The sequence below is a fragment of the Schistocerca cancellata genome, chromosome 4 (assembly GCF_023864275.1).
Source record: "Schistocerca cancellata isolate TAMUIC-IGC-003103 chromosome 4, iqSchCanc2.1, whole genome shotgun sequence".
Lineage (NCBI taxonomy): Eukaryota > Metazoa > Arthropoda > Insecta > Orthoptera > Acrididae > Schistocerca > Schistocerca cancellata.
This window is the reverse complement of record NC_064629.1, coordinates 646691168-646715461: the sequence shown is the minus strand read 5'-3', so window position 1 is coordinate 646715461 and position 24294 is coordinate 646691168. Positions and strand designations below refer to the sequence as shown.

Sequence of the window (24294 nt, the reverse complement as noted above, 5' to 3'; positions counted from 1 at the left end):
TGACTGAACACACAAAGATACCAGAAAAAAGAACTCATCAACATGTTACGCTCTTAGGATTCTATCACCAGTTTGTAACAGCCAATGTCTTGTGGTGACATACTATTCCTACATACACTGAAATCTTAGCTATAGGATTCTTTTCCGGGGATAAAAGGCACAGATATGGACACAATTTTGAAACCGCAGGAAAGTGCCGTAAAAGAAATACTAGAAGTAGCAGTTGGGCTCATTGAAAAGAACTATTTAAAAATCTGGATCTCCTTACTGAACCAAGTGAGTACATCTGAGAGTATGTTGTGTATATGAAGGAGAACATTACTAAGTATTTTGCTAATAGTTCAATACATAACCATGAAACGAGCTATTTTAGACTAACATTTACCAAAGAAAAAAAACCATAAAAAACTCAAAACAATATTCTCTACCAATGAGAAAATTGTTTAATAAATTGCCCAATAAGTTGGAAAAGAATGATAAACACATCTATTTAAAAATTCAGCTAAAACATGCTTTATTAGAAATGCATACTACACAATTAAGGATTACTTATTGGGCTAACAATAGTAGTTGATAATGAAAGGGGATAACTACAACACCCTGTCACATTTTACAATACAAGATTACAATTTAATGCTGTTACAAGAAAATCATGTGCCAAGAACAACAATAAATGATAGTAATGTCTTTTCATTCTCTTGAGTTCACCACCTCACTTATCATGAGGAGATGCTGACTCAGTTTTTCAAAAAGGGGGTGGGGGGTGGGAAGGACATGAAGATGTACATGGGGTACAGTTGCACATTTACAGGCCTGGAGTCAGTTTTCTGAGCACACTGAAGTTAGTGCAAGGGATTTAGTAGTATGTTCATAGTTCAGCGATGAAGGGCAAAACTATGGTTCGAGTGTGTGCAGCGATGAAGAGTAAAACTATGTTTCATATTATAATTTATCTGGAACAAACTGTGTGTGAATCAAAGAACATTGTACAATACGGAATAGGGCAGTGCAGTTGTCAAGACATTGACATCATACTTGGGAGGATGGAGGTTTTTTTTTTCTATGGTTTCCCTAAATCATTTCAGGCAAATGCCAGGATGCTTCCTTCATATAGGCCAAGGCTAATCACCTGTCCTCTCCTCACAAAAGCATACTTATACATTCTTTATGCAACTTATTTTCATTGTATTAAATGACAAATGAAAAAATAAATAAATAAGAGTAAAACCACCTAACCTTCAATGGTGACTAGTAATAATATGGAAAAACTACATGACCACAAACTAAAACCAGCTGTAAGTGTTGAATCGTTGTATATAAAGGATCAGAGAAAGCTAATGTGTTATACTAAAATCTAACACACTCAAACACAAAAATACAATCTTCACATTAAAGAACAGAAATTTACAGTGGATTGGATTCTGATAATGCAGCATCCCACAAAAGACACCTTTTCTGCAGTTTAGAAAACTAACAAGTTTGTGTTCAAACAGATTGCCGGAAAAAACAAGTGCGTGAGTGATTAAAACATCTACATCTCAAAAAGTGAACCACAAAAAACATCTTTGAAGCATCTACTGAAGGATACCCTTAGAGAAGGCAATGTCATACAAAAATGACAAAATTAATTGGCCAAAGATACTGATTAATGAAATCTGGACCAATAGCGATGTAACTTATGCCTGCACAGATGAATTATTGACACCCTGAAATCCAAGTGTAGAGCATAGAGAAAAAGTGGACAACATATATTACTGATGAATTAAAAAATGTTAAGGGAATTTAAATTTCATTGAGAATAATTTACCGAAAGTAGCATATCAAGAAAAAACATTGATAAAGAGTGCAGAACTGTTTGAGACAAGCCTGTCTCTACTGCTCAGATACACAAAAGCCCTTTAATTGATTGTAGAGGGAGACGGCATATAAGGATAGATTTCAGACAGTTAGGGAGATAAATTCACATTGACAGGTAGTACTGGCAGTTACAAGCAAAGCCAGATCCTTCATCATCGTCATCACCATCAGTCACTTTGATCACTTGGTGATGTAGCCTCTTTTGAGTTGGACAACAACACAAAATCCCTGCAGGTTCTTCCATTTCTGTCGACCTTAAGCTTCCTGTTATCAGTTCACCCAGGCTGCCTTTTTTTAAGTCTCTGTTTCATCCGTCCAGGATCTTTTAAGCACACCATGTATTGAGGATGGGGCTAGGTGGTTGGAAGATGGAGGGGGAGTGGGGTGGAGGAAGATGGGACGGATAAAAAGAGATAATCAGTCACATCCTCCCACAAAATATTTCAATGTGACCACATTACAATCCGAAATTAACAAATTTTTGGTAATTATACTATTATACTTCATAGCAGTTTAATGTATGAGAAAAAGTGATGGGGAAAATGGCATTTTACCTACAAGGTCCAACTAACAGGGACAATAAAAAGGGACAACATATTTTACATACAGTTTTTGGAGCCACTTGCAAATAATAATGTTGAAAATGATTAAATCACTAAAGACTTGCTTACTTACATCTTCCTGTGTTGACTTTCATCAGGTGACGGAGGACACGAAGATCCTGACCCAAGTTTAAATGTAATTTTTGGCACAGCACTCTCTGGTTTTTCTGATTTTTCCTCTCTCTGTAAATAAAAATTTAGTAAGTGCAAAAATACACAATTCTACAAATAACAGGAAATGAAAAAATAGTAATCTAGTGAGATATTAATCCACTGTGTAAAATTTATGTTGAAATACCACCACCCAAGCTATATTTCTTAATAAGTATATAGCAATATTGTGGTGTAGTGATATGTATTGATGATCAGGAAGTTGTAAAGAATCTTCTTGCTGTTGTTAAGTGGCTCAGTGGTCTACAGAAGATGTCATATGTCATCTCTGTGCTCACTTGCTGGTTGCAGATCGAGTTGCGTGCATTCACTGAGCAGATTGTTTAAATTACACTACCACATGGGAATTCATATCAAGGTGAAACTTTATAAAGCCTTTCAGAATAACAGTGTTTAAATGACGTTACTAGTTTAGTTGCATACTTAATGTTTGTGGAAATATGAAAAATTACCTAAAAACAACAATTCTGTAATTTCTCATTAATGGTAATGTTCTGACATTTTAATATGTTTTGGTAAACGTTTTATATGAAGACTTACTGAGTAGATAACTAGACAGTATTTTGCTCATGACTGTAGAAGTTATGTAATGTTTCACTTTTCATATACTAATTACTTTATTCAGTCGTTTGACATTATTTTCATTTGTTACGCTGTCAGAGTGCATTCAGGTTGAATGCATCATGTACGTAGCACATGAATTTTGAAATTTATTACAATTTATGAACAATGATCATGTGAAACATACTGTGTAATCAAGCAAAGAGAGACACGTATGGTAGGATGTGCAAGGCCTTACTGAGGGGGTGGCACGATGGGGTCACACCAAGGGGTGCAAAAATTGACTGGGCAGAGTGCTGGGGGATAGGGGGTGGGAAGATGATTATGTGGTAACAGTGCGGTTGGTTCAGATAACTTGCTTATGCTCAACAATGGAGTTCTTGTTACTACTTCGTTGTGATATTGTGGGGGTCTTAAAGTTCGGTAGGTGGGTGATGATACAAATAAACCTTTCTTTTTATAATGGATGGGTTAAGACCTACTTATCTGAACAGCGGAATAACTTTGGGATATTTATGGAAATGCCAGTGACTGAGCATCTTCTGAACACAGTTTCAGAACAATTAAACATGATAAACAAACTACTGAAGGTCGAGTACTACTGAAAGTACTCTAAACTGTCTATAGAATGAAACACAATTTAAAATTAACTTCTATGACATAAGCAATGAGTTTGTTTCACTCAAAGCATGGAAATGTAAAGTAAAATTATTATAGAACACAGCTTCTGGAAATGGATATTTTCTCAATTGCTATTTATAGCCCTTTTTCACTGCTTTCTCTAAAATAATTTATGCACTGCTTATAATTTATGAAGAGCAAATAAAATTTAATCTTTATTATTCATTATACTTAAAGCCGATATACAGTAGCTGCTATAAAAAGTGAGATATACATTTTGTTTTAATTTCAATTTTTTAGAAAGTTTATACAATTTTTAATTTATTAACTATAATCATACATTTAACTTGTTGTGTGCAGTATTATAATCAATATTGTTCACTAAAGTAATAATCTTCAAAAATGCGTCTTTGGAAATGTAGTTTTATGGTGGGGGGTGGGGGCATAGCTCAGCAGCTCTGCTGGGGGTGGATGATCACCTCTGAATCCTTCTGAGGATGTGTTTCATGTAACGTAGCCAGTTTAAGGACCCTAGAAGCAAAATCTTTACTTCTGTCCTTAAAACTAATAAAGACAGGATTGTTCTTGTTTATTTGATTTTTGGAAAATACAAAGTTTGGAAAATGATTAAAGTAAATTTGGAATTGTGGATGGCTTCATGAGGAAAATTATGCTGCCAGCAAAAAGTTATGACAACATTATGTCCCAGTTAATCAAAAAAGAGAACATTTACGTGTTCTTATGGGGAAAGGAAGATTTGTAAATGCTTCTCTCAAGGAGTATTAATTCAGCTCTATAGTCTAATCAACGAAGACCAAGACAAATTTTTGTACAGTGGTTGGAGGGAGTGCCATACAACATAATTAAAATACTGACCAGTGGGGTGTGATCATGGGGGTGGGAGTATTAAAGGCCACTTTGTGTGTTCCTTGAATAACTAAAAACTACAGCTTCTAGCAAAAATATTTCTCAGTGCAAAATGAAACTACATTAAATTTCCTGCAAAATATGTGCCATTCATTTTGTCTTTAGGACTAATAGTTCCCACTTGCAAGGGCTGAAAAACCCCTAGATTAATAAAAATAGTGTTTAATGATATTAAATTAACATGTATTGTTAAATGAAGTGAACTGGTATGGCCGATATTAGACTATAATAAAACCTGATAGGGTAATAAGGAACTTCGTCAAAGTGAGGCATTGGTCAAATTTGCTTTGATCAAATCTAGCGTCTCACCTTAGATTTTATCAAAGGAAGTGTTCGTCTTAACGTTTACTGCATGGAGAAATCAACTGCTTGCAGTGCTAGCATCGCTGCAGCCTTCTGACACACAATGATTATCAATATGACTCCGGAATTTACATGGTGTGTCGCATATATAGCAAAATTGATAGAAATATTTGAGGCAGGTGAAGCACTGTGTAGCTTATGACATGAATACAAGAAGCGGAATAAAAAGTGAGAGCTATAAAAGAAATACAGACTTTTTTATAAAATGATGTTCTCTTCTGTGTAGAGGTTTATATTTTTCTTTATATCTTAGCTAAGTATGGTACCTACTAAGCCTACATAACGTTTTGTAGAATGTAACTTTTTATTTACTGGATTTTTCATTTGTGTTTACCAATTAATTTGATAGTATAGTGCTATATTTCATATACAGGTATATCACACTTATACTTTTTTTCTGTAGTCCATTGAAAAATGTATACACCAAGTTTTACTGTACATTGTGAAACACCCTGTAACTGCTACTTGAGACATACTGGGGTGACTGGAGTGAGAATCACCTGCCTGATCTTCTGTTTACAGAACTATGAAGGAGGGAACTGCATCACCACAATCTAGTGACCTACCTTTCTTCGTGCTCTACTCTCAATCACCCATTCCCCCCACCATTTTTTAACACACCCAGAACACAATTTATCCCTTAATATGGCTCTACTGCACTTATACGTGGTACAAACATTTAATATTTGTTCTTAACCCACACCATTTAACAATAACCATTAATTTCATGCAATTAAAACACTATTTTTAATAATCTGTGATATTTCCATCTACTGTGATGGTAAAACTATTAGCCTTACAGAAAAAAATGAATGGGACATATTTTGTAGGAAATTTAATGTAGTTTCACTTTGTACAGGGAAATATTTTTGCTGAAAGCCATGTTTTCCAAGTTATTCAAGACACACAGAAAAAAGTGACCTATAAATGCTCCCTCATCTCCACGCCCACACTCACATCTCAGCAGTCAAGATTTTTTTAGAATGTTGTTCATGACACTACCTCCAACCATTGTACAAAAATTTGCAACTCCATAATTTTTTCCCCTAATTTTCTTTCACTGACTGGACTACTAGTAGTGCGTGGAACTATGTTTAGATGTTCTGGTAAAAATGTTGAAATTTACTTTTGTTAAGAAGCAGAGAGATCTGGCATAAACAAAGAATTTTGTGACTTTCTTCGAATGGGCTAAAAAAATTCTGAGTGGCATGCTATGCAGTCATTATTCCAAACTTCAGAGTACTTAATATTACTGAACTATAAAGTACTGGTCCATCAAACTGAAAAGGATAACTACTGTTGAACTGACAAACCATTTACTGACTTAACAGTTGCTGTTCTTCAGACAGACGCATGTTTTTAAATCAAGAACTGTGTGTAAGGTTGGACTTGGTAGAAGTTTATGTATTGTTACAATGGAAATACAGTACAAACATTTTAGACAAGAATGTATTATACAGTAGTTGTAGTTAGACCTATGATAAAGAACCATCTTTGCAATAGGAAATAATGATTTATGCACCATCCTGACTCACATAGAGTAGCCTGTCTTTTAAACAGCTTCTGCATATTAAACCACATTCTATATCACTTAAGAACAGGTCATGGTTCTAAGGAAACACTCACAGGTGAGTAAATGTCAGTCGGCAAACAGACCAACACAGATGCAAAACGCATCATGTCATACTGAAGAATATTCCACTTTTGTTAAAAATGAAAACAAATGAGGAAGAGAGTAATAGCAATACATAAAAAACAGTATTCCATTAGAGTCCATAGATGCATCATGGCATTGCACTGAACAGATATTTGAAAGTTGTGCAGGGGCAGTTGAATTTAGCGAAACTAAATTTCTAATTGTTGTTCTTTATAGGTCCCCAATCTCTGACTTCAGAGCATTTCTGATCAAGCTAGAGAGGGTTTTTGTTTCACTTTATAGGAAGTACTAGAAATTAATTATATGTGGTGACTTCAACATAAATTTTGTATATGATGGCGCAAGAAAAAGGATGTTGGTAGATCTCCTAAATTCACATGATCTGATGCAGACTATGTTTTTCCCAACTAGGGTGCAGGGGAACAGTAGCACAGCCATAGACAATATTTTTATTCATTCTTAATTACTAGATGGGCATTTTGTTAGTAAAAGGGTGAATGGCCTTTCAGACCATGATGCACAAATTTTAACTCTAAAAGGCTTTTGTACTCAAACAAATGTCACATATAATTACAAACTATGTAGGAAAGATAATCCAACAGCAATAGAGAGTTTTTTAAACCTTGTTAAGGAACAAGAGTGGCAGGTTGTTTATAGTGCCGAAAACATAAGATGATAAATATAATGCTTTCCTTAACACATTTCTCATGCTCTTTGATAGTTGCTTTCCATTAGAATGTTCTAAATGGGGTACTAGCAGTAGTAGGCAGCTCGGTGGCTGACTACTGGGATAAGGATATCATGTAGAACAAAGTGGGAATTATATCAAAATGTTAGAAGTGGTCACAATTATGCTACAGTAGCTCATTACAAACAGTACTGTAAGGTGCTTAAAAATGTTATTAGGAAGGCAAAGAGCATGCGGTATGCAAATAGAATAGCCAATTCACAAGATAAAATAAAACCATATGGTCAGTCGTGAAGGGAGCGTCTGGTCAGCAGCAGCACAAGGTCGACGATATAGTCAGTTCGTAGTAAAAATATTTCTGTTACTAATGAATCAAACATATGTAAGGCATTTAACAACCATTTTCTGAGTATTGCTGGTGAATTAAACAAAAGTTTAGTTTCTACAAGGAATCACATAACTCTCTTGGCAAATGCCTTTCCGTGATTGATGTCTGAAATACTCCTCTGTGATACAGATACGGGTGAGATTGAATCAATAATTAAATCACTGAAGACTAAGTACTCTCATGGATATGATGGAGTGCCTAGCAGAATATTAAAGTACTGTGCTGCACATGTTAGCCCAATATTTAGCCATATTTGTAATTTTTCCCATAGGAATGGTCAGTTTATGAATGATTAAAGTACTCAGTAGTAAATCCACTTTATAAAAAGGGAGAAAGGGATAATGTAGACAATTTGAGACCTATTTCTATGCCATCAGCGTTTGCTAAAGTTATTGAAAAGGCTTTGTACATAAGGATAATTGACCATTTTATATCACACCCTTTGCTATCGAATGTACAGTTTGGCTTTAGAAGTCATTTAATAACTGAAAATGCTATATTCTCTTTTCTCTATCAGTATTGGATGCGTTAAACAAAAGGTTTTGAACACTAGGCATATTTTTTGATTTAACTAAGACGTTTGATTGTGTTGATCACAAAATATTGCTCCAGAAGTTGGACTTTACAGAATATGGGGAGTAGGTCACAATTGGTTCACCTTTTACTTTAGCAACAGACAGCAAAAGATCATTACTCACAGTGTCGAGAATGGCTGTGATGTGGGGTCAGCTCCAGGGATCGGTGTTGGGGCCACTCCTGTTCCTTACTTATATAAATGATATGCCCACTAGCATTACAGGTAACTCTAAAATGTTTCTGTTTGCTGATGACACTAGCCTGGTAGCAAAGGATGTTGTGTGGAACATTGGCTCAGTTTCAAATAATGCAGTTCAGGACATAAAATCATGGCTTGTAGAAAACAAACAAACACTAAATCACAGTGAGACCCAGTTTTTACAGTTTCTAACACACAATTCAACAAATCCTGACATTTTAATTTCACAGTATGCGCATATGATTATTGAAACTGAACAGCTCAAATTTCTAGGTGTTCAGATAGATAGCAAACTGTCATGGAAAGCACACGTCAGGACATTCAGGATATTTTTGGCTCAAAAACAGGCGGTTCGGGCAATAAGTGGTGTAAGTTCACGAACCTCTTGTCAACCCCTATTCACAAGTCTGACACTGGCCTCTCAAAATATATATTTCTTACTGGCATTACTTGTTAACAATATAGCTTATGCCCAGGAATAAGCAGTTTTCACTCAGAATACTCGTCAGAAATCAAACCTGCATTTGGATCGGACTTCCTTAACTCTTGTGCAGAAAAGTGTGCAGTATACTGGTGCATCCAATTTCAATAATTTACGACTAGAATTCAAAAATCTTAGCAGTAATCCACCCCCTTTCAAATCGAAACTGCCTCATGGGTCGTTCCTCCTATTCTCTCAAGGAGTTCCTTGAAAAATTAAGCTAATTCTTGTATTGTTGATTGTGTTTCCTTAAACTTATGGCTTGACTTTTATCATGTTCATAAACATTTTATTTTTATCTGTTATTAATTTTATGTTGTAATATCATGTACTGACACATTCTATGACTTTGGAGATTTGCTCCTCAATTTGGTCTTACGGAACTTGATGTTTAAATAAAATACATAAAAAAATTATAACATCTGAATAATTTTTATAAGTGGTACAACAGTTATCATCAGCATCACATCACGAGTTACTCAGGTTGCACTGCCACCCTCCTTTGGATCGTGCATCAGATGTCATTGGAAAAATGTGCCCAGTGCCAATTTTTAAATCATTTATACACTACTCATTTGCAACATGAAGATGTTGGACATGTATTGCTTGTTTCTGAAGTCTCTTACACAATCCACAACTTTCACAGATTTCTTTTTAACCATCTAGTATAAATCTCATATTTGACAGCCCAATTATGAAAATTGTACAATGCAGAATACTAACACCCATATATTTTCAGTTAAGCACTATGAATATTTATCCATTTTGGACTGAAGCTTTAATTATTTATGATATATGTACACCAACACTCTCTCTCTCTCTCTCTGTGTGTGTGTGTGTGTGTGTGTGTGTGTGTGTGTGTGTGTGTGTGTGTGTTTCCTTTTTTTTTCTTATTACAGATGTCAAGACTGAAACAATGATCATGGGCAGGTACTGGAATTTGGAATCAAATTCAAACTGTTTTTTATTCTCACATTAAAGGCTCTTATATTTAAACATAAAGGCATTTGTGGAGATACCTAATAATCACACAAATAATCTTCTAGACTACAACAGCATTTATTTTTGAGATTTTGTGGTCTGGTTTAGTACTTCTGGTGTCTGTTGTGTTTTCAGTACTATATTTTATTTAGAAACTTTACAGACATATAAATGGTGGTTTTTTTTTCATACATTTTCAAACTGTGAGTAAGTAGCAGATAATGTTATCTATACCTGGTCTCATATTGATGTAGAAAGGGAGTGAATTACTAGAAATGGTCATATAGAAAAGGCTGTTCCAGCTCAAGCACCTGTATAACACTTAGTCAACAAGTGGGCAATCAGGCAGCCAGGCCATAGCCTACACAAGCATACTGCCAGGCAGAGCACTCATAGGCGGGGGTGAATACGTGTCACACACACAAGCGGAGCGCATGCTACACGGCTATCTGGTGGGTAGCCAACCCAACCTGCACCTTCTTGCGGGCAACCTGAAAAACACTTGTGGGTGCCCATGCCCCATGTGGTAGTGCTGGAACAGCCTGTTGCAGGATATGACATGCACTTGCCTTCCTCTGACCTTTGAGGTGACTTAGGAAACAAGGTGTCCCAAAATCGGCACCCGAGCACTCCAGCAAGAAATACATCTCTGGATTTAAAACAAAGTTACTGTTTTTCAAAACATAAAACGTAAGATCCCTAATTTCCAAGAAAATCTCTGATAAGTGTATGCAATATGGCAACAATGCCGACTGGGGAGTGTGATTTAAGTTTCACCTGCAACTGAAGACTCAGTCAGTAATCTTGTGCTGTAACTGAATGATGATAATGTAGTTGCTGTTGTGGCAACAACGACAGATCAGACTTCACAACCCAACAACGGCTGTGCAACCAAAGTGCCTACAAAATCCTGCTCCAGAGTGCTAGAATGCTGCTGGCACAACAGACTGCAATATCACACTCTCTCTTGTGGTGGGCTAGGTTTCCACATTCTGTGGTGCAACATTGCATTTCCACAGCCAGAGCAACTACAAATACTTGTCACTCAGTCTTTGTATTATTACTAGTTTCATGACAGTAACTAATACTGAGACAGTCACTGTGCTAGTTGTCAGTCCAATGTGGGACCGAGCAGCTACAACTCCACCAAACAGCGTCATCAGCTATCCAACGGTCTAGAACCCACTACCGGAAATAATCATAACAGGTTTCAAGCTGGTGCGACTGAGTGACGATCTCCTCTCGAGTGTCTTCATATAGCACTCTGGGTGACTCCGAGGTTCTGGGTTCAGCCTAGGTCATCTGTGCACCTGACCTGCTCCTCATGGCTGCCACTGTGTAAGCCTAATTGCAGTCAGGGATGCCTTCCTCACATGAGTAATGTCGTCTCACTGGCCACAATTCTTCTGCTGAGGCAGCACTCCACTGCTTAGTGTACACATGCACTACTGCGGTTCCAAGCACACTGCTGGGAATTGTTTAGTGGTAGCAACCCACTGTGTGGATGACCACACATGCCACTGAGTTGCCGACTACAATCTTTGCATGGAGTCTAGCAATACAAAGAAGAACGAACATTATTAGTGAATGATCTTTCCTGAATCTGCTCTTGCCATGGTACTGATAGAACGCATCCCACAGTTCTCGCACATGTCATTCTGGGTGACAGAGATGTCTGCATTGTTGATACCATTATGTTTGAAGTCAAAAGAAAGGCAGTAACAATGAATGACATCATAGGAAAGTGATTAGCACTATCATTCAACGAAGTGAGTGAAAATAACTATTTTTAGACTTTTTCTCATGTAGTTGTATTAACAATGTTTTTCCACATGGATTGGATGGTTTGCCCAGTGAAAGGGGACTCAATCAGTGATTTAAGTGACTACAGAGGAGTTTTGTGGAGGTACTGCAGTGCCATGACCAACACTGGGTAAATTCTGCTGTGAGCCTTGTGAACACCGAGTTGAACAGGCTGCTGCTGACTGAAACGAAGTATCGTGTGAGTGCACTGTCTATTGCTACAATTGGAAGGTGAGGATATACTAGACATAGCCTACACTTGAGTAGGAGAGGGAAAGATAGGTTGGCTGAGATTCTTGCAAATAATATATGGGGGGGGGGGGGGGGGCACGATCACACATAGCATCCCTGAGGTTACTGGTGTCAGAGAGGCACCTTTTTTAGGTTAGAATCAGGATTCGGGCACCATGTTTTGAAAGACGCGGAAATAACAGAAGAGCCCCACAAAATACTTAATAATGCAAAGAAAAGTAACGTTAGCTTATTTCATCAAAATATTGAGGGATTGAGTTGTACGGTAGAAGAGCTTCTTGTCTGTTTGGAAAATTTTGAAAGCTCTACAAAGATAGATGTCCTGTGCCTGTCTGAGTACCCCATAACCAAAGGGTTAGATAAATTACAATAAAAGATTACACACTGTTGCAACATACTTGTGCATGGGGGCGGGGGGAGGGGGGGGGGGCACCACACAGAGGAAAAGGTGGAGCTGTTACATACATTTAAGATAGAACACAAGTTCAAAAACAATGAGACAAATAGTTTTTGTAGTGATCAGCACACAGAAGTGTGTGCTAGTGAATTAATGCTGAAAAATAGTTCACTTTTAACTGCAACTGTATATAGATTCCCACTGGGAAATTTTGAACTACACTCCTGGAAATGAAAAAAGAACACATTGACACCGGTGTGTCAGACCCACCATACTTGCTCCGGACACTGCGAGAGGGCTGTACAAGCAATGATCACACGCACGGCACAGCGGACACACCAGGAACCGCGGTGTTGGCCGTCGATTGGCGCTAGCTATGCAGCATTTGTGCACCGCCGTCGTCAGTGTCAGCCAGTTTGCCGTGGCATACGGAGCTCCATCGCAGTCTTTAACACTGGTAGCATGCCGCGACGTGGACGTGAACCGTATGTGCAGTTGACGGACTTTGAGCGAGGGCGTATAGAGGGCATGCGGGAGGCCGGGTGGACGTACCGTCGAATTGCTCTACACGTGGGGCGTGAGGTCTCCACAGTACATCGATGTTGTCGCCAGTGGTTGGCGGAAGGTGCACGTGCCCGTCGACCTGGGACCGGACCGCAGCGACGCACGGATGCACGCCAAGACCGTAGGATCCTACGCAGTGCCGTAGGGGACCGCACCGCCACTTCCCAGCAAATTAGAGACACTGTTGCTCCTGGGGTATCGGCGAGGACCATTCGCAACCGTCTCCATGAAGCTGGGCTACGGTCCCGCACACCGTTAGGCCGTCTTCCGCTCACGCCCCAACATCGTGCAGCCCGCCTCCAGTGGTGTCGCGACAGGCGTGAATGGAGGGACGAATGGAGACGTGTCGTCTTCAGCGATGAGAGTCGCTTCTGCCTTGGTGCCAATGATGGTCGTATGCGTGTTTGGCGCCGTGCAGGTGAGCGCCACAATCAGGACTGCATACGACCGAGGCACACAGGGCCAACACCCGGCATCATGGTGTGGGGAGCGATCTCCTACACTGGCCGTACACCACTGGTGATCGTCGAGGGGACACTGAATAGTGCACGGTACATCCAAACCGTCATCGAACCCATCGTTCTACCATTCCTAGACCGGCAAGGGAACTTGCTGTTCCAACAGGACAATGCACGTCCGCATGTATCCCGTGCCACCCAACGTGCTCTAGAAGGTGTAAGTCAACTACCCTGGCCAGCAAGATCTCCGGATCTGTCCCCCATTGAGCATGTTTGGGACTGGATGAAGCGTCGTCTCATGCGGTCTGCACGTCCAGCACGAACGCTGGTCCAACTGAGGCGCCAGGTGGAAATGGCATGGCAAGCCGTTCCACAGGACTACATCCAGCATCTCTACGATCGTCTCCATGGGAGAATAGCAGCCTGCATTGCTGCGAAAAGTGGATATACACTGTACTAGTGCCGACATTGTGCATGCTCTGTTGCCTGTGTCTATGTGCCTGTGGTTCTGTCAGTGTGATCATGTGATGTATCTGACCCCAGGAATGTGTCAATAAAGTTTCCCCTTCCTGGGACAACGAATTCACGGCGTTCTTATTTCAATTTCCAGGAGTGTATTTATGAGGAATCTGTATTCTCCACTGTGCTGTTAGACAGCAGCAAGCAATTAATAATCTGTGGTGACTTCAATGTTGATTTTTTAAAGGACTGTGATAGGAAAAACTATCTGGAAACCTTATTTGGATCCTACATTTTGGTCTTGGTAATTAACTTTCCCACATGGGTGGATAATTACAGTAGGACCCTAATTGATAATGATTCCTTTGGTGAAGCTAAAAGTAAGAAAATAATTGTTTACCCAGTAACAAATGCTCTCTCTGATCACGATGCACACTTAGTTAGGATAAATAACATACCACCTTATGATATGGACACTTCTCAGTGGAAATCAGTTAAATAATTAATGATTCCAGGACAAATGTTTTTAAGAATACTTTACAGGAGATGACATGGGACGTAATTTATAATGAACCAAGTGTTAACATTAAATTTAATCTATTCCATGATAAATAAATATCATTACTTGAAAGTAGCTTTTCCCATAAGCTAGTAAGAAAGACACGAAACAGCCAGGTAAAAAACCATGGATTACTAGTGGGATTAAAGTATCTTGTGAAAGGAAAACGAAAATGTATCTTTTGACAAGAACAAGTAGGAATCCTGCAGTAGTTGCACACAACAAAAAAATACTCAAAAGCACTAAGAATGGTTAATAAATTATCAAAGAACATGCAGATAATGTCAGAAATCAGTACTTCTAACAACAGACTTAAGGCAATACGGAATGTAGCGAAGCAAGAGACAGGACAATGAGCCACAGAACAGCACAAGTGTTACTGAACTGAATGGGCGGACTATAACTGAGTCACAGGTAGAAAATGCATTTAATAATCATTTCTTAAATATAGTAGAAAGCATTGGGGCAAACAGTTGATGAGCAAAAATCACAACAGTATGTTGAAAATATAACTTCCATAAAATTCAATCATATGAATGTATCACCAACTCCTCCTCCTGAAATTATGAAAATTATACAGTCTCTCAAAAATAAAAGCTCATGGTGTTTCCAATAGAGTACTAAAAATTTGTACCCATGTAATAACCATAGTCTTATCTGAAAAACGTAATCCATCACTAATTCAAGGCATTTTTCGAGAGAGATTTAAATACGCCATTGTTCAACGCTTCTTTTAGAAAGGTGATATGAGAGATGTCAACAATTACCAACTTGTTTCACTGCTGACATCATTCTCCAAAACTTTTGAGAAAGTGATGTATTCTAGAATAGTACGTCACATTAGCAACAATAGTATCCTTAGAAAATCATGGTTCAGGTTTCAGAAGGTTTGGCCTACTGAGAATGCTATTTACACCGTCACTCGCCAGATTTTACAAGCATTAAATAATAACCAGATGGTAGTTTCTGTGACCTCTCTAAGGTATCTGACTGTGTGAATTACAGTATTCTCCTAGATGCATGAACATTTTTTGGGATTGCATTTATAGCCAGCCAACAGGTAATGTCATATCTAACCAAAAGAATGCAGAGAGTTATACTCAGTAATTCATGCAATACAGTCCATGGAGGAATCGTATGGGGTTCCTCAAGGTTCAGTCTTAGGTCCACTACTGTTCCTCATACATGTAAATGAACTGCCCTCTAGCATACAAGAAGCACAATTAATTCTTTTTCAGATGACACTAGTATTGTAACCAATCCAAGCATACACACAGAAACATAAGAAATGTTAAAAAAATGTTTCCTGTGAATGGTCTCATCCTCACTTAAAAGATCCAACACATTCAGTTCTGCACATCTAGAGGTACTACACCAATGATAAGTGTAACACATGGTGAGGAAATACTACACAGGGTGGAAACTTCAAAATTCTTAGGGGTTGATATTGATGAGAATTTAAATTCGAAAACACACATTTTGGAACTCCTAAAACAACTTAGTTCACCCACATTTGTGCTTAGGATCATTGCAAATCTTGGGGAGAGAAATGAGTAAGTTGACATATTTTGCATATTTTCATTCAATAATGTCATATAGAATAATGTTCTGGGGTAACTCATCTTAAGGAGAGTCTTCATTGCATATAAACATGCTGTGAGAATAATATGCGGTGCTCACCCACAATCATCTTGTACACACCTGTTTAAGGAGTTGGGCATTCTGACTACTGTTACACAGTATATTTATTCCCTCACGAAGTTTGTTGTAAATAATCTACTATAGTTCAAGAGGAACAATGAGGTACATAATTACAAAGGAATAATGACATTCATTCCTCCACCTTCAGGTTGTCTTTAGCACAAAAAGGGGTTGCACAATGCTGCTACAAAAATTTTTGATCGTTTACTCAGTGATATAAAATGTCTGATAGACAGCAAAGTAAAATTTGATAACAAACAAAATGTTTCTCCTTGACAACTCTTTCTATTTCTTACATGAATTTCTATTTTTATAATATGTAAAAGGTAATGGGTAGGAATTACTAATTCACATCTGTATACCTTTTTCTCTTTCCATAAAATTATATACAGGGTGTTCCAGCTATCTTGTCCACCCAAAATATCTCTAGAACAATAACAGCTATTGGAAAACAACTTTCACCGGTATCAATGTAGGGCTGGGGCCCATGAATGTACATATTTAGAAACATTCTAAAATGAAAGCATGTGTGTTTTTCAACACAAACTTATATTTTTTAAATGGACATCCTATACTTTTTCTTCAGCAATCCATAGCATGACAAAGCACATACACAACGGCATTGATTGCATTGCAATATTCCCATTACATCCCGAGATATTGAGACGCAAAGTTGACTCTTGAAACACCTGACATGCGCTGCTAGCGCACGTCCTGAGGCTCAGGCATGAACCCCATGCTGCCCGTAATCGCAGCAGGATGGCAGCAGACCGTATTATTCGTTTCGGACCTCTTGATACGTATGGAAGTGTGATTACGCATGTCAATCACATCGCGATTACGGGCAGCATGGGGTTCATGCCTGAGCCTCAGGACGTGCGCTAGCAGCGCATGTCGGGTGTTTCAAGCGTCAACTTTGCATCTTAATATCTCGGGATGTAATGGGACTATTGCGATGCAATCAACACCACTGTGTATGTGCTTTGTCATGCTATGGATTGCTGAAGAAAAAATATAGGAGGTCCATTTAAAAAAACATAAGTTTGTGTTAAAAAACACATATGCTTTCGTTTTAGAATGTTTCCAAATATGTACATTCATAGGCCCCAGCCCTACATTGATACCGGTGAAAGTCGTTTTCCAATAGCTGTCATTGTTCCAGAGATATTTTGGGTGGACAAGATAGCTGGGACACCCTATATATATATAAGAAACGTTCAGAATGTAGCCGTATGTATAAATTGATTTGTGATGTGAATGTATAATGACTCTTTTCACATCATTACCATCCACCTTGCAAAATGATCCCTGGAACATGTTACTAACTAACTAACTAACTAACTAACTAACTAATTAACACTAAAAGAAACAGATGGCAGTTTACATACTGTTAGATGTAGGCATGTAGGTTGTTGGGGCACAGTGCTACATGCACCCAATCATCTGCAGTGATTTGTTTGGAATATAGGATGCCTGGACATTGCGCCACACAATATAGAGAATGCTCATGGTTAGCATTCAGATGTAAGGATTATAAGTGTCAGTTGCAAAAAGTTTAACAGTAATACTGGTGTTAAGCCCTTCCCTGCTGTATTTTTTTTCTTTTGTTGTGGATAAAGGCACTGCAATGAGCGAACCAGGAGTAGAGAGTGTTACACTATGGAGGTAGTTCAGACCTTGCTGAATCAGATGGCACAAATGCAGGCAGGGAACAATGACTTGCATAAGCAGTTACATGCTTTGGGTCATTGGATGTGGTCAAATTACATCTGGTTCGAGGTGCCAAAATATATGTGATGTACCACAATGAGTTGAGAAATGCTCAGACATTTGAACTTCTCAGGACAGGCTTGGTACAGCAGAATATTATAAAGAATAGTTGCAGATATTACACGGAGCAACTGAACAATCTAAAGCTTAATGGCAATAGATTCGAACGGTTAGAAAATGACGACAATAACAGGATCATACCACATGAGGCAGAACAAATTGTGTGCATTTTCCGTGGGTTGCCACCCAATGTATCAAGACAAGCATGGGCAGAGTGTCCTAACAACTTAACTGTAGTCATACAAATAGTGAACCAAGTCCAAGATAAAAGAGGAATTTTTTCTACAGAAGTCAAGCGTTATCACTGTGGACGGTCAGGTCACATACGGCAAGAGTGCTGTCAGCCACAGTTTATGAAATGTGGGGCAGTAGGACATCGGGAATAAATTGTGGGCAGAAGCCTGATAAAGGGAGACAATATGGAAACAGTAACCTACTGTTACATAGTAATGGGGGTTCCAAGACCACCGAGCAGCACTCCCAGTAAATTCTATCACAATTAAAACATGTGCATAGATATAATTTCACTCAACTGGCTTAAATAGTGAAAGAGAACATAAACTTTTATTTGACACAGATTCTCATGTGTCTGGAAATTCTAGATCTCTTTGACTGTATGGAAGTTTTGCTAGCATAGGCAATAGTTACTGTGCAATCTTAGGGTTACAATTCTTACATGAACATAACACTGAAATTGACCTTGGAAAGCATCATAGTAGAACTCAATGGAATGTCATTCATTCTGAAGGAAAATGCTGCTCGTGCGCGCGGGTGTGTGTGTGCGCACGCGGAGGGAGAGGGGGGGGGGGGGGAGGAGCAGGTTGGGAGAGCTCAATGATATCAGCACTCGTACAAAAATTAATAGAAACAAATGTAATTAAAAAAGTAGAAAATGTAATAAAAGAAATAAACAGCAATCAGAAATAAAATTGCATTTACTCTCTCCCAGTCTCACATATAATCACCGGCACAATCACACTAGCACACATCACGTAAGACAGCATTAAAAATGATCAGATGTTCTAAAACAGTCAGTAAAAACACAAGTAAGACATGAGGAAATCTAAAATTGATTCACAAGAAAATTTGGCCAGCTGATCACTCGCAAAAACCACAGATGAGCCAACCATCCTGGTAACACACAAAAATGTTGCTCTAAAACTTTAAGAAACAAGTCAAACACTGCACAAAACCTTAAAGGGATTTACCACACTTGCTTCACTGCCATTTAAAATAAAGGGCGATTCAGACAACAAATGAGCTGCTGTTGCCTTCTTATCTGAACACAAAATACATTCTTCTAAAATATGGCAAACCATAGTCTGCATCCCACATGCACCACATATTGGAGAGTTCTCTCACCGAGCAAGAAGCCATACATCAGAGTGCTGTGCCCTACATGGAGACAAGTGAGAAGGATATTCAGTATAGACAAATGTCACTATGCACTACAAGTAGTACAATATTTAGGACGTGCCATTAGTTGTTAGCATTAAAAGCCATACAGGTTTTCCTGACTATACATATGGAGGAGGAGCATCAATCTTTTTTGGGCTTAGCAAATTGTGGTAGAAAGCGTATACTGAAATTTTCAGAGATAGCACCACCTCGCCGTCACCAGCTTAAAAAAGGACTGAAGTTTCCTTGGTTGTGAGAGTGCGACAAGTGTGCGCTCAGTAAATTGAAAGAATTCCTGACGACTGGTCCCATGTTGATTTTTCCAAATTATGACAAGGAATTTGTATTGTGATACATGTATATGAGATGCAAGCAATGTGTGCTTGACTGTGTATTGAGTCTACAAGTGGACAGAACATAGCATCCAGTTGCCTATGCCTCGTGCTAGCTGAATAACGAGGAAAGAAATTACTCTACAACAGAAGGAAATGCTGAATCTCATATGTGGCATAATATATTTTCAATGTTATTTATATCATACAAAATTTAAAGTGATAATTGATCATGCAGCATTAAAATGGCAATTTGACTTGAAATAGCTATCAAGCAGGTTAACGCAATGGGCACTGAAACTCAATGAGTTTGATTTTGAGGTAATCCTCCAACAACTGTAAAATATTAAAAACAGTAATTCAGACATCTAAACAAATGCACTACAAGAAGAAGTTAGCAATGTCAGGGTACAAAATAAAAACAATATGGGATATAGTGAAAGAGGAGGCTGGTAGAACCAGAAAGGAACAGGAGCAAATAGCACTAAGGGTAGATGACACATTAGTAACCGATGGGCACGGTGTGGCAAATCTATTTAACAAGTACTTTATATCCGTTACTGATAGAATGGGATTGTCAGGATCAGTAAATAATGCCCTTGAATATCTGAAACTAACCTTTACAAATAGCTACAGGTACATGAATATGTCACTCACTTCACCAAAAGAAATGACTTCCATAATAAAATCTTTAAAAACAAAGCATTCTAGTGGTTACGATGAAATATCAACGAAGTTAATTAAGGCATGTTCTTGTGAGTTTAGTACAATTCTATGTTACTTGTGTAACCAGTCAATTATAAATGGGACATTTCCTGACTGGCTAAAATATGCAGATGTTAAGCCTCTATTCAAGAAAGGGGATAAAGAGATACCATCAAACTACAGACCGATTTCACTTTTGCCAGCATGCTCAAAAATTTTAGAAAAAGTAATGTACAGGCAGCTTCTCAACCATCTGACCACAAATAACTTATTCTCAAGAACACAGTTTGGATTTCTGATGGGTTCTGATACCGAGAAGGCTATTTACACCTACACTGAAAATGTACTTAATTCATTAAATAACAAGTTACAAGCAGCAGGTATTTTCTGTGATTTGTCAAAGGCATTCGACTGTGTGAACCACAACTTCTTTTTAAATAAATTAGAATTCTATGGCGTCACGGGCAGTGCTGCAAAATGGTTCAAGTCATACCTCGTTAACAGGAAACAAAGGGTGTCAGTGCAAGGGACTAGTGAATTAAGTCATCAGTCATCATCAGAATGGGAAGAAATTACATGTGGTGTCCCACAGGGATCCATCTTAGGGCCACTGCTTTTTCTTGTGTACATTAATGATCTCTCATCAGTTACACTGCCAGAAGTAGAGTTCGTTTTGTTTGCAGATGACAAGTATTGCAATAAATAGTATGTCGAGTGTAGTTCTAGAAAGCTCTGCTAATGATATTTTCATGGATATTAATAAATAGTTTAAAGCCAACTCACTGACATTAAACTTCGAAAAGACTCACTATATGCAATTCAGAACCTGTATGAGGTTTCCACCCAGCATCTGCATAAAGTATGAAGAAGAGCAGATAGAAGAGGTTGACAGTCTTAAATTCCTGGGATTACAACTTGATAATAAATTCAGTTGGGAGGAGCACACCACAGAACTGCAGAAATGCCTTAACAAATCTGTATTTGCAATTCGAGTGTTTGCAGACATAGGTGACATAAAAATGAAAAAGCTTGCATACTTTGCCTACTTTCATTCCATAATGTCATATGGTATAATATTTTGGGGTAACTCTTGAAGTCAAACAAAAGTTTTCAGAGTCCAAAAGTGTGTAATAAGTATTATTTGTGGAGTAAATTCATGGACATCCTGTAGAAACCTCTTCAAAGAACTGGGTATACTAATTACTGCCTCTCAGTATATTTACTCCTTAATGAAATTTGTCCTAAATAATATATCTCTTTTTCCAGCAAACACCTCAGTTCATACATACAATACCAGGAACAAAAATGATCTGCACAAGGACTTAAAAGCACATACTTTAGTTCAAAAATGGGTCCACTACTCAGAAACACTCATCTTCAATCACTTGCCAGCAAACAAAAAAAATTTAGTTACAAATAAAGATCAGTTTAAAAGGAGCCTGAAAGACTTACTAGTGGCCAACTCCTACTCCAGTGACGAATTTTTTAATAGAAACAAATGATGTATTGTATATATTTTATACTATTAGTATTGTTATTTCAGCTTTAAAAAAAATTTAAAAAAATAAAAAAAAGACATGTTCCACATCCACGAGGATCTCCTCAGCACAGATCTATGGAACAAAAAACTAATCTAATCTAATCTCATCAAAGGCAGAAGACAGAAGGTTAGTCTGTTATGCTGCAGAATGGCATAAAGTGTACGCTCCAGACAAAGACTGTAAACTATTTGCTAAACAGCTCAAAAATGGCTCTGAGCACTATGGGACTCAACGTCTGAGGTCATTAGTCCCCTAGGACTTAGAACTAGTTTAACCTAACTAACCTAAGGATATCACACACATCAATGCCCGAGGCAGGATTCGAACCTGCGACCGTAGCGGTCTCGCGGTTCCAGACTGCAGCGCCAGAACTGCACGGCCACTTCGGCCAGCGCTAAACAGCTACAGTTCATCATGTTATGTAAGCAAATAAAACTTTGACCACACACTGTGGTTCCAGCTGCACTGTGGGAAGAAGTGTTCAAACAGGCATAAAATCATAAGTTAGAAGGTCATGGGGGAGGGGGGATCATCAAAGAGCCATGGAATGATGTCTAGCAAAACATTATTGGTGGCAAACACGTAAGCAGGATGTGGAACTGCATGTGAAGAACTGTGTATCGTGTGCACAGGGAGCTGAATTAAGCCATCAGTATAGTCCACTGCAAGGATTGTTAGAGCTTAAGCAAAGCATTTTAAATGATCTGTTTGAGCATCATAGATGCTTTTGGACAAATGTCAGCAGGGAATTGTGATGTACTGACAGTAACACATCACTTTTTGGCTTCATGGGAATTGTGGCTGTTCCAAATCAGCGAGCCGACACAATGGCTCAGGCCATGGTGAATAATTGGTTGTTGAAATTCAGCATTCCAGAAACATTGCTTACAGACTAGGTAGTGAATTTCATGTCAAAGTTAAGGAAGCAATATTGTCATTTATTACATATTTGTGAGTTATGAACAACCATGTTACACCTGCAAACAAATAGGGGAACAATGTTAGTTCATCGGACAAGAGGAAAGATGTTACGTCATTATGTCAGCAGTTATAACAACAGATGGGAATGCTATTACCCTAAATTTTTGCAGCGTGTAATTCTAAGGTTCACGATAGTAAAGGTCTATCACAGTTCAAGGTAGTGTATGCCTGGGAGATGGCATCATCATTTGAGGTTGTGAAACCTAAAGTAGAGAAAAATGGGGAACCAGTATGGAATTGGAATGATAATTAAATGGGCACCCTAGCTGCAAACAGGCGTTGATGTACTTCATTGGGGACATGTTGAAAATGTGTGCCCCGACCGGGACTCGAACCCGGCATCTCCTGCTTACATGGCAGACGCTCTATCCAGCTGAGCCACAGCGGGCACAGAGGATACTGCGTCTGCAGGGACTTATCCCCTGCACGCTCCCCGTGAGATCCACATTCCCAACATTTCCACACCACTACATTAATCTGCCACGAGTAATGAGTATGATGGGCAAACATCTATTAGGCGCACTACGAATGTAGTGGTGTGGACATGTTGGGAATGTGGATCTCACGGGGAGCGTGCAAGGGATAAGTCCCTGCAGACGCAGTATCCTCTGTGCCCGCGGTGGCTCAGATGGATGGAGCGTCTGCCATGTAAGCAGGAGATCCCGGGTTCAAGTCCCGGTCGGGGCACACATTTTCAACATGTCCCCAATGAAGTACATCAACGCCTGTTTGCAGCTAGGGTGCCCATTTAATTATCATTCCATTTCTAGCAAAGCTGCATGGTCATCCACGGTAACTGTTCTTTCGGGAACAGATACAACCGTCATATACAGTATGGAATTCCCCAAGAACTTTATGGATGGTATGGAATCAAGTATAGCAAATACAAAGGCATTATAATGTCAGAAATACTAAGTTCTCTGAATACTGAGTAGGACAGAGGGTGATGTTCACAAGCCCTTACACCACGAGTGCAAAGACAAAAAAATTCTTCACTTGTTATCACGGCCTGTACCAAATAATTGAGATGACCTCATGAGCAAATGTTAAGCTTAACTTCCCACATGTACAACAGTTGTCCACATTGGGTGTATCCATCCCTTTTGGGGCCCAATGGAATCTGGACTGCTATTACCAGTGTCAGACTGGAATAGTGGGGAGAGGGGGGGGGGGGGGGGACGTGTTAGAGAGGTAAAGAAGACACAACAACTAGAACAGACCACTCCTTCACAATCTACATAT

General features: G+C 38.7%; 1 protein-coding gene across 2 annotated transcripts in view; it reads right to left on the bottom strand.

The window, feature by feature from the left end:
- Positions 1-24294, bottom strand: part of LOC126183288 (transcription initiation factor TFIID subunit 3) — a 344471-nt gene that overhangs the window by 124305 nt on the left and 195872 nt on the right. For both annotated transcript variants that reach the window (XM_049925122.1, XM_049925123.1), the window contains exon 7: positions 2533-2642. In XM_049925122.1, the coding sequence (XP_049781079.1) occupies positions 2533-2642 (110 nt within the window). The remainder of the gene's footprint in view (positions 1-2532; positions 2643-24294) is intronic.